This window comes from Urtica dioica, chromosome 1, assembly GCF_054948205.1.
Source record: "Urtica dioica subsp. dioica isolate 48M chromosome 1, U.dioica_male_clone48M_v1_H2, whole genome shotgun sequence".
Classification (NCBI taxonomy): Eukaryota; Viridiplantae; Streptophyta; class Magnoliopsida; order Rosales; family Urticaceae; genus Urtica; species Urtica dioica.
This window is the reverse complement of record NC_142756.1, coordinates 10,978,381-10,990,253: the sequence shown is the minus strand read 5'-3', so window position 1 is coordinate 10,990,253 and position 11,873 is coordinate 10,978,381. Positions and strand designations below refer to the sequence as shown.

General features: G+C 35.0%; 1 protein-coding gene across 1 annotated transcript; it reads left to right on the top strand.

The window, feature by feature from the left end:
- Positions 1 to 7,331: 7,331 nt before the first annotated feature.
- LOC149407177 (Reticulon family protein) lies at positions 7,332 to 10,258 on the top strand. Its single transcript, XM_089611754.1, has 6 exons — positions 7,332 to 7,537; positions 8,683 to 8,883; positions 8,983 to 9,163; positions 9,271 to 9,412; positions 9,531 to 9,600; positions 9,866 to 10,258. Exons 2-6 carry the CDS (start codon positions 8,703 to 8,705, stop codon positions 10,027 to 10,029), a joined length of 738 nt encoding a protein of 245 aa, XP_089467880.1. The 5' UTR covers positions 7,332 to 7,537; positions 8,683 to 8,702; the 3' UTR covers positions 10,030 to 10,258.
- The last annotated feature ends 1,615 nt before the right edge of the window (positions 10,259 to 11,873 follow it).

Here is an 11,873-nt window from a genome sequence, read left to right as displayed (position 1 = left end):
CTTTGACCTCTTTAACACCTTGGTCCCTGATTAAAAAAACCTGCAGTCTTGGTCCATTATGACCAGCCAATTTTCATATTTGGTACTTCTGTTAATTTTTTTGTCAAAATTGCCTGATACTCATCACGTGCAAGTCACGTCTGCGAATTATGAAGGGTAATTATCGTTTTGCCCTTACATTGGAGATTTTATGGATTTTTTTTTTTTGAATTTTTTTTGTAACATCCCTCTCTCTCTCTCTCATTGCAGAATATGCTTAGCAGCTCTGTTTACAAAAGGAAACATTCCAACGACGACATATAAGACCAGAGAAGCTACAGTTCTTCCCCTCTGCAAATTTCGGAGCTCGATTAGGGTTACATCTCCGCTCTTCACCGGAGAACCCACATTGCTTCCACTCGGCAAATCCCAGACCTCAATTAGGTTCTCGTTTCGGGCGATCCGGCTCGTGTTCACGATGGTGAAACCTTCCTTGGCCGCGGCGGCGTTGGCTTTGTTGTTCTGATCTTCTTGTCTGAAGCGTCTCTCGCGGTGGCCGAGGATCCTCGGCTGCGAGGCGACTCGGGCGACCACTTCCAGGACTGATCTGAATCAAGAGCGATCCGAATCACGACTTTGAATGCGAGCAAGCCGCCGCCTTCCTCCCCCGCCGGCAATCGGAAGCCCACTCCCGAGAGAAGGAGAGCCACTCCGCCTCGCACCTCCGCCGCCGCCGACCACTCCCACTCCCACTCGGAGAACTCCAAACCCTCGACCGAGAACCCCAACCGATTGCGGGCCCGCCTCTCCCTCACCCGAAGCGTCGATTTCGGCGCCGCCGCTGACTCCCGGAGGCTCGCCCCCCTCGGATCTGACTCCGAGACGGGTCTCCTTCGACGGCAGGCTCAGCTTGGATTTGGGGACCGCAGAGCCATTCGTCGATATCTCCGACACCGACAGCGTGTCCTCCGGCAGCACCAGCGGCGGCGGGGCAGTCTCGTCCTCGTCAGCGTCGTCTCGAGTGAGAGCCGGGACGCCACGCGGGCTCGTGGTTTCAGCCAAGTTTTGGCAGGAGACCAATAGCCGGCTTAGGAGGCTTCAGGATCCGGGGTCCCCGAATTCCACCAGCCCTGTCGCCGGTGCAAGGACTCCCAGGAAGTACTCGCCGAGGACGAACGCGATGAGGTCTTTGCCGAGGCCCGCGTCGCCGGGGAAGCTCTGGAGCTCTTCGGCTTCGACTCCGGTGAGAGGGAGCGTGAGCCCATGCCGGCCGAGGAGTGCGACTCCGTCGATTCTGAGCTTCGCGGTGGACGTGGTGCGCAGAGGAGACTTGTCACGCGCAGAGGAGACTTGTCACAGTTGTCAAATTATTAAAGGAAATTAGCGGGATTACGTAATTACCCTCCACAATTCGCACGCATGACTTGCACGTGATGAGTATCCGGCAATTTTGACAGAAAAATTAACAGAAGTACCAAATATGAAAATTGACTGGTCATAATGGGCCAAAACTGTAGGTTTTTTTTAATCAGGGACCAAGGTGTTAAAGAGGTCAAAGACGAGGGGCCAAAAATGTCATTAATTCTATTAAAAAATAGTGTTTTTTAAGTAATAAATAATCATTTTTTTTACATTTTTAAAAATTATTAGTATATAATTTGGAGCTATATTAAACTATGTTTACTGTTTTTATTATATTTTTTAGAGTTGGAAAAACACTATGCTTGAAAGTATTTTAAACACTCATTATTTTAAAACATTATTATTGTAATTTTTCGTAATCAAATTCAATGTTTGATTATATATAAATGTGAATATATATGAGCACAAATTATATAAAAAAAGATATGTGTACATCGCTATAAGAAAAGGGATGTCATTTTCGGTTGGATGATATTTTTTTGTCGGCTTGAAGTATGGACAACAATTCTGTCTAGTTTGTATCACAATACATTAAGTTTACTATTATTTTGGTTGTCACAATAATAAACCTACCCCTTGAATTAATAACACCAAACGCCCACAAAACGTGATTAGTTTTAGAATCCTAAAAAAAATTATAGGCCTTTCAGAAATATATTATTATTCTTATCCCCGCAAAGAAAAAAAATAAAGTAAGCACTGCAAATCAAATGTTATTTTCAGAGGCGTAATGATTTTAATATTTAAAATTCTTGATTATATTTTATACGCAAGATATTTTTTGTTCAATTGAAAATAAATATAATGCAATATCATTATTGAGACCGTTGTCCGTGACCGTGACATTGATTCAGAGGCTCATCTTCAATTTTGGCTTAATGTGATTAATGATTCTCAATATATTTGTTTTGACTTGTTGCTTATCTCTACTCGTGGGGTCCACCTTTGCGCAAATACTATAAAGACCTACCTCACATGAATCATGTGCTAGTAACTACTGAAATTGAAAGAAGAAAAAAAAAAAACCCTTGGCAATGCGACACTACACCCATGTTATGCTAACTTTCACTTATGTTATAGTAATAGGCTTCTAATTGGTCACTAATTTGTAATTTGAGGAGTAAGCTTTTGAGTATGTCATCAATATTAGGTTCTAGGAGAAAATGTTGTAAATTGAAGAGTAAATGGTATTGATTGAATCTATATTTGCTTAATAGTCCCTAACCTTTTGTGATAATGGCGTTTTAGTCCCTATACTCAATTTTAAAACATTTTAGTCCTCAACCTATTGATTTTGTGGCATTTTGGTCCTCTTTGAAAAAATAAATTTTATTTATGAAATTATGTACCTTATAAACTTAAAACACGTATAATATACTAGTATAAATTATAAATTTTACAAAATAAATTTGTTAAATCATATTTTGATAATAAAAGCACTAAAAAAATTATACTATATTAGATCTTTATTAGATCTTTAAAGCATTATATATGCTACTTTATTATACTTTTAAAATTATAAACAAGTTATTTGAGTTTGTAAATAAGTTTTAAATTGATTAGGTGTTGAATTTTATAAAAAAGATTACATTTTTTTAAAGGATCAAAATGTTACAAAATCAATAAACAAGGACTAAAATGCTTCGAAAAAAAGTTTAGAGATCAAAACGCCACTATCATAAAAGGTTGGAGACTATTTGCGCAATGACTTTCTACCATTTTAATCGCAGTAAAAAAGTGTTTTAATAGTCCCCTATTTATTATTATTTTTTTTTGGTCTCTAGTTACACGATGTTTTTGTGGTGGGCTTGATCGGATCGGATAGAGCGTGCCGTGCGATATGCTAAGACTATTGTGCTCTCTTAATCAAATTCAATGTTTAATTATATGTAAATATGAGGGCAAATTATAGAAAAAAGATTATTGTACATCGCTATAAGAAAAGGAATGTCATTTTCGGTTGGATGATATTTTTTTTTGTCGGCCTGAAGTATGGACAACATTTCTGTCCTATCCATACTTGCTTACTTAAAAATCTAAATGACTTTCTAGCATTTTTGTCACTATAAGAAAGTTTTATAATAGCCCCCTAAATTTTTTATTTTTTATTTTTTTATTTTGGCTTTGTCCCTAGTTACAAGATGTTTTTGTTGGCGGGCTTGATCGGGTTGGAGAGAGCATGCGGTGTGATATGCTAAGACTATTGTGCCTCTCTTAATAATCTCTAATACTTGGTTAGTTTCTATAGACTACGCTATTGAGTGTTATTCAGTATAATTAATATTACGTTACATTGTTTTCAATAAATTGTTGTTATTACATATTTTTTCATTGTACGATGTTGTTCTATCAATGTACTATCAATGTAATATACTCTCAAGAGTATAAATATATTCTTTATCAATAATAGTAATCGGTGACGGATCCAGGATTTCAATCAAGGGGGGGCAAATTTGAGAAATATTTTTTAGGAGAGGCATTATTGAAAAAAAACTTACAAATTTGGGTCAAAAACATAATTATTAATAAAATTTAGGGGTAAAATTATAAAAAATATAAAAATTTGGGGTTAAAAAAATAATTTTCAAAAATTGAGGGGGGGCATTGGCTCACCCTGTCCCCCACCTAGATCCGTCACTGATAGTAATCATCCATTTGATCAATCCTATAACATACTTCCTCATCGACTTTTATTTTCGAATTTATATTTTTCCGCTTTACATTTACACATTTGTGTTGGTGTTTTGTACTCTGAAAGATGGTTCAATGATCTTTCAATGTCCGTTTTGTACGGCAATTTTTTTTTTTTTTTTTTTTTTTTTTTTTAAATGTCTGATTTGTACTTATGTATGTTTAAATACTTTGGTAAGTATATCTTGGTTGATTGTGTGCTCATCGATCACACATGCAATAGTCCAAGAGCCAAATTTTCACTCGTTATTTTGTACCTTTTGCAACTATAATTATTCGAATCATACACACGATTGAATTCGGTTGTTTCAAATAATGGTCAAATATGAGTTGGTGTAAGATTATTGAATCGTGTTTATGATGGGAAGCTTCGTTTCTTTTGAAAAAGAAGATACTTTTTAGCCTAAGTAGTATAACTATTATATTTGTGGAATATATAGTCCAAACTATTTATTTATTTATTATTTTTCTTTTTTTGAGAAAAGTCCAAACTAATTTGATGAGAAAGAATAGCACTCAATTTTTTTACTTTATGGAACTTTGGTCGTGTTATTTATGTTATGAAGTCGAATACGTAAGAAGTTATAAATACTTACAAAATTGATCACTTATTCGTAATTTTAAAAAATATAATTAAATGATAACTTAATCTAAAAAATATAGATAGTTTAATCATTCACTGTTAGGATTATATTATTATTTAATTACTTATTATAACAAAATTACAAAGCTATTTAAGCCGACAAAATAGATTTTAAGCTATTTAGGTGATACCTTTAATATAAACGTGATATGTTTTATCCGTATGAAAAATGACTTCAATTAGTATTAATTTTGATATTTTAGACCAAAGTAGTAGTAACTATGTTTTTGGACACTTTTACTAATGACTGTAGACTTATATATCTATAATTGTTGTTAATTGTAGACTTGTAAGTCTACACTTTATGACAACTGTATACTTTTATGTCGACTTTTATTAGTAAAAATGTTCAAAAAACATAATTGCTACTATTTTGATCCAAATTGTTAAAATTAGTATTAGTTGAGTTCATTTCCCTCTCTGTATATCTAACATTGAGAGGATCATATTTGCTCAAGGTTTGACTTTCCGCAGAAACCGATCTTAAATCGGCCGAAAATCGCCTTACCTCGCTAGTAACCATTTTCGTTCCAATTTACCGGCGCTTTTTTACGGTGGTTTCCAGTGCTTTTTGGTGGTTTCCGATGGCTTTTGGTGCTTTCCGGTGGTTTTCCTTCGTCGCAGCCTTTTTGTCAACTTTCCTTAGTTTTCGGTAGGTAAGTTTTAGGGGTTTTTTCAGATTTTTTTGGTTTTTTCATTTTTTTAAAATAATTTTTTACTTTAATCCATGATTTTAAGGATTTAAGCAATGAATATGAGTTTATTAGTTGTTTTGTATGTTTTACACTGGTATAATGGTTCGAGTACTACTTAGCAAAAAATAAAAAACCTAAAATAAAAAATCAATTTTAGTTTATAGAGCATGATACAAGCTCATTATAAGAGCATCTACAACGAAGAATTCTAAAACTCTAAATATATAGAGAGAGTTTTTCAATGGTAAAAATTATTACTCTCTAAAACTTTATATATTCAATAAATTTTTATTTATTTCCAGATGATTTCCGAAAATTTTCAGTTATTTCCATATCTAATGCAGTAACATGGTTTTTCTACATCTATGGCATTAAAAATTATTTTTCATTCAACACAATGGGTCTATTTTTGTAGATCTCGGTGCCACGAATCCATAGGATTTGGAATCACTCAATTTCGAGTTCATATGAGATATATATGGATTCTTTAGGTTTTTATAAAAAAAGTTTAAAAAAGTAGGAGAGAGAAAATGACGAACTCAAAACAAAAAGAGGGAGAAAGTGACGAATTTAAACGAATAATGTTATATAAGTAATTTTATTAATTATCATTTATGCCATCTATACTGTTTGCCTAGTTTTTGAAAAATATGCAAACGTTGGTTATATCCCAAACATGTTATTTGTAATGGCCTAATTAGTTAAAAAATTCTATAACTAATAGAATTAAAAAACTAAATCTAAAAAATCTTAGATTAAAAAACTTAATCTAAATACATATTATTGAATATTCTCGTAGGATTTAGTGTAGAATATAGAGAAATTGTCTCATTTGCCACCAATTTTATAACATTTTCTCACTTTTCACCAAAAGGTTAATTTGTCCCAAAATGCCACCATCTATGTCAACAATGTTGACATCTATTTTTGCCCTTCACTATTAGATGTCAACATTGTTGACATATCGGTGATATTTTGGGTCAAATTAGTCTTTTGGTGAAAATTGAGAAAATATTATAAAGTTAGTGGCAAATGGGACAATTTCTCTAGAATATAATGTAGTATTATTGGAGAAAAAAAATTGGTGTAAAAATAATATTATATTTGGTGTAAAAATTAGTGCTATCATTGGAATCCTGTACGTGAATTGAAAAAAAATATCTTACATGAGTATATATGATTTATTTTTATGAGAAATATACACTTTATTGTTTATTCTAACACTTCCGACTAACATATTTTTTTTTAAAATTTATATTAAAATCTTAAAATGATTAAGAAAACGTCAAACGAGGTTAAAGACAAACTACGTAAACCATTCCCCTCGTAAACTAATTCTTTCTAACATGTCAAAGGCAACCTCCTAATTTGACCTTATTTTCAGCAGCCAAAAATGATATAAATGTCATTGGTTCAATTTTTCTAGACAATTTCGCTCATTCGTTATTCTTCATGTGTTATTTTTTATTTTCAAAAGCACTAAAAAAAGGCAAACAGAAAGTAGGACTATGCCTTCATGATGGAGGAGGTCAGGATTTATTCATTTTATTTTTTTTATTTGTCGCATGTCACTCTGTTTTATTTGGTTTCGCATATGTTATTATGAGTTTTAAATAAGTATTTACTACAAAGTTAAAAGCTGCAGCCCATGTTCAAAGTTGGAATCTTTATTTTCATCAGCCACTAGAATTCAAGAAATGAATCAAGCACTAAAGTACTATTTCTTTCGATAAAAAAAAAGACTTTTTTTTTTTTTTATTTTTTTTATTTATTTATTTATTTTTTTTTTCCTGTTTTGGTATATAATTAAATGGAAATGGAAATGGAAATGAAAAAGTATCCTATGATGAAGTTATTACCAAAATAAACAAATAAATAAATAAAGAAGTTGGTTCACGCAATTTAAATTCAGTTTTGGGACGCTTGACTTGTCTTTCTTTCTCTCCATGCGCTTTATAAAAGTTCATAAAATTGCTTCGCAGAAGAGAGTCAGAGGCTGGTCCTAATAAAAACACAACAATTTCAAACGCATTATCATTGTAATCCTCATCTGGTCTCTTCATTGCGATTCGATTCAAATTCTCTTCATCAAACCCATTTCTCTCTGGTTCGTTAATACTTTGTTCTGTTTTTTGGTTTTGAAGTTGTTGGCTTGTTTGCTATACATAGACGATGTAACACGGATCTGTATATTTAGTTTTATTATAATTTATTTTCGATTAGTTACGAAGTGAGTGGCGCTCTTAGGGGTTTGTTTTGATTTTTGTGTGAACGATTGGTTTCGGGGTCTTTGCACAATGATTGATAGTCTTACTGAAGTTTGGTTCTGATTCTGGTTTGCTTGTTCTTATTTGGGTCCTGGGTTTTTGTTCCTTATAAAAAAAGCAATTTAAATCTGCGACTGAATTTTTGGAGTTCTTGTGACGGTTACTTCAGAATTTGTGCCACAAAAAGCGAAGCTATATGAATGTTTAAATATTCTTTGGGAGGAAATTTCAGTAATTAATTTCTCTCTTTTTTATATTGGAGTGTGTGAATTATATTTCCCAAAGTCGACGAAATTCATTTTCCTTTTGTTTTGTTACTTTTGTAGACGGCGATTCTCGTTAGATGCAAACAAAAAAAATGAAAAAAAAATGGAAACCCAAGTTTTGATAGGCTTTTGTCTGTTTACAGACTCTTTTCATAAGTAGCTGAAACTTTTAACCAAACCGTTCTTTTTTTTTAAGAGGCTTATATTATATAATCTTCTATCTTAAGATTCTAAATTCTGTGCTAGTTTTTCATTATATGATTGATGACCAACCAGTCATCGCTTTATCGTTGACTTTACGTGCGTTGCTTTGTATCCGAGGTGCCGAACCATCTTTTCACCCTTTTCGTTTTCTACTAATTTGATTGTTTTTTTAGTGCTATTTCAAATTTGATTCTATTAAAGATGTTCTTAAAACATACTTGAACTCTAAAAGCATCCTTTTAATCTGAAGCTTTAGTTGTTCCACTAGATTTTTAAATTTTTTTATTTTATTTTTTTATTTTTTTAAATGGCTATTAGGAATTAGTTTGAATTGTCATTGACTTGAATATTTTGCAACTTTATATGAAGTGAATCTTTAATGTAAAAAACACATGGATACACATTCCACTTGTTTGCTAGAAGTCTGCTGATACATTTTGAAATCCTGTACTACTTTACATGATGATAATGTAATTTATAGCTACTTTCGTTTTTCAAATCTTGTTAATTTACAGAATTTTGAAGCAGCGCAACAATGTCGGAGAAAGCCGAGAACCTTCTGAACAACTTCGTGGAGACACTCGCCGACAATGTCACAAAGCAGAAATCTGGGTCTTTTTTCGGGGAAGACAATTCCGAGTCGGTCGTCTCGATGCAGATGAACAAGCTGTTTGGACGCCAGAAACCGGTTCATCACATCTTGGGTGGTGGAAAATGTATACATATATAAATAAATAAATAGTAAAAACACCAATATTTCTTTTTATTTTCCGGGATAATATATTAATTTTTTTTTTCCTTTTTGGACTATATAGCCGCAGATGTTTTGCTGTGGAGGAACAAGAAGATGTCAGCGAGCGTATTCACGACCGCGACCGTTATCTGGGTTGTCTTTGAGTGGCTGAACTATAACTTCCTCACCATCGTGAGCTTTGTTCTTGTTCTCGGCTTGCTCGCTCAGTTTCTTTGGTCGAACGCCTCGGGCTTCATGAGCAGGTCAAAACTACATTCAATTCGAACCTTATTACGTTTGCGCTGGATCTTGGTTATGGTAATTTTTCTTAGTTTGTGACCAAAATGTTCATTTTCTTTCATGGAGACAGATCGTCTTCTTCGGTTCCCCGGGTGAAGCTCCCAAATGAATTGTTTGTAGACATTGCTGTGACTGTTGGGAATGAAGTCAATCGAGTGCTCGAGTATGTTCAGGACATCGCGTGTTCGGGGAATTTGAAGCAACTTCTTGTGGTACCATTTGAACTTTTGGATTTTTTTGCTCGAATATATGAAGAAACCCGTTTTCGTTGTTGAATTTATAAATTAAAAAAAAAAAAGACTAAAATTGCATTTGAATAAATTTTTGCAGGTGATCGGAAGCTTATGGGCCGCTGCCATACTCGGAAGCTGGTGCAATCTTCTTACTGTGATATACCTTGGTGAGGAAGTTATCTTAATTTTTTCTTACAATAGTTTCTGATATCTTAGATTAATGATTTAAATGTTGAATTAAAAAAGCTTAATTCCAGACTAAATAATTTTACATTAAACTGAAGTTGAGTTTGTAAGCCCTCTGCTATGATTTCGGTTACATGATGTGTGTTTTGCATAAAAATCCTTGCGATGGTACCTAATACGCGGACAGCTTCATTGCTTAATTTCTACGACCTTGTCGCTGAATCTATTTTTTAATTTTTGTTCAAGGCTTTATTGCGGCGAACACATTGCCAGCTTTGTATGAGAAGTACGACGATCAGATCGACAGCTTCGTGTACCAGGTGTTGGACCAGTTCAAGGGTCACTACAGGAAGTTGGACTCGGGATTTCTCAGCAAGATCCCAAAGGGAAAGGCAAAGAAAGACGAATAGGTTCGTCTAGTTCAGAATTTTTTCTTAGATATTTGGCGAAGAAATGGCCGTTGGACTGTTGTGTTTTCCCAGCTCAAAATTTGTGTATTAATAATGAATAGTATTTCCATTGCTTGTAAATTTTTTGCTCAAGTAATATTTATTTTTTGTAGCATTGTAATTGCGACATATACGTAATGGGAAGGCCATATTGTGACAAGAAAATTTAGAAACCAAGATGGTTGTGTAATGGAATAACCTAAGAAGTGTACCAAACACCATATATACACACAATGCAAGACGTAGAAGCTAGAGCTAATAAATGATAAACGTGTGCCCTAAATAACATCAAATTGGTGAGAGTTGCACAGTGTGATCCCGTAATGGTGGTGAAAATTTTTGTTCTTCCCCCTCGTGCTCCCCCTCGTGTTTGTGGTCGAAAATTTGTTGCATTCACTTGTAGATCCGTAGTTTATAGATTAAGTTTGGTTATTATGTATTGATTTTCGTGTTTGAATGGAGTCAAAGAGGATTATGTATTAAAAGCAATATTAAAACTTATGATGCTTGTCTGGAGTCAAATAATAAGAAAGGGTGTATTTGTCATTTCAAATCAGAATTGGCTATTTTGCTACAAGTTATAAAACCTGGATTATTTTGCGAAAAGATTACTTATAAATGGTTGGTTTATATAGATTTTTCTAATATTAAAATAAAATAACAACGACATAGCGCTTCTAAAATTACGAATTTAGCTTCTAAGTGGTAAACAAAATGTCTCAGCAGAAAGGTCCAATATCAACTTCTCGGTGTTAATTTTTTGTACGGCAGTCTATATGACTACATTAATCACATTTTCAGGACAATCTTAACATTCTGTCGTTCAAATATGAACTTTTACGCGACAAACACTAAATGTATTTTTTTTGTGTGGTTGGCAAAGTAAAAAAAAAAAAAAAAAAACGCATATGCTCGCACAAAGGTCTTGATTACCATTTTGAAAACTAAAAAATTGGTATTTTCACAACAGTTTTGAGTGCATGTCGTACAAAGCACCACATTTTCACTTTGCACAACGATTTTTGAAAGACCGTTGTGCAAGCTCCGTATTGCAAGCAACTATTTACAGTAGCAAGTAGCGTGAAGTAATTTAAAACTACATTATATTCAAGACTCTCCTATAGATAGTCATACTAAAAAAACAACCATAAAAGCCCAATACACCTTTTGGGTCCCATGAGATCAAGGCCAAGGCCAATGACAAAAGTACTAGTGCCAAGACCTCCAGACCTCATGCATAGGACCACATTCTGAGCCCTCACGTCGCGTGGCACACCTTTGTGTGTCTCACGTTGGGCTTGCACCTAGCTAGCCACTCGTAGCTCTCCACGTCTCGCCGCTTGTAGCTCCCGTGCACAATGCATGTGCCACACTCACACGTCACGCCTCATCGTAATAAACGTGCATGATCTCTTTGCCCGCATGACCCCTCGCATACGGGACCTCCTCACTCAGCGCCCTGCCTCGCACTTGGCAATACTTTATCTCGCGTGAGGCAAAGGCTTGACTTGCCCATCATGGGAGATGAGTCCATCTCTCCCAAAAAAAGAACATGCCTTGCACATCCTGGGCCAGGAGCCCATCTCGGTTGAGGCATCTTGCCCATCCTGGGTGAGGGCCCCCTTCGCCCAAGGCCTGACCAAGTAGCCTATCTCGCCCGAGCCAGAGGGTGAGGAGTCCATCTCGCCCAGACCTCGCGTAAGCAAGGAATCTCATCTAGTCCCCAAATCCCACGGACCGCCTAGGTGCATGCCTTGCCTACCTCGAGAAAGGAGCCAAGCCCACTCGGGTGCTCCACCTAGGCC

Bases quoted from the DNA above. Each gene is read 5' to 3' on its own strand.
- LOC149407177 (XM_089611754.1), top strand. From the start codon at position 8,703: ATGTCGGAGAAAGCCGAGAACCTTCTGAACAACTTCGTGGAGACACTC. The intron at 9,164-9,270 runs GTCAAAACTACA...TCATGGAGACAG, and splicing joins GCCTCGGGCTTCATGAGCAG to ATCGTCTTCTTCGGTTCCCC. The intron at 9,601-9,865 runs GTGAGGAAGTTA...TTTTTGTTCAAG, and splicing joins TCTTACTGTGATATACCTTG to GCTTTATTGCGGCGAACACA.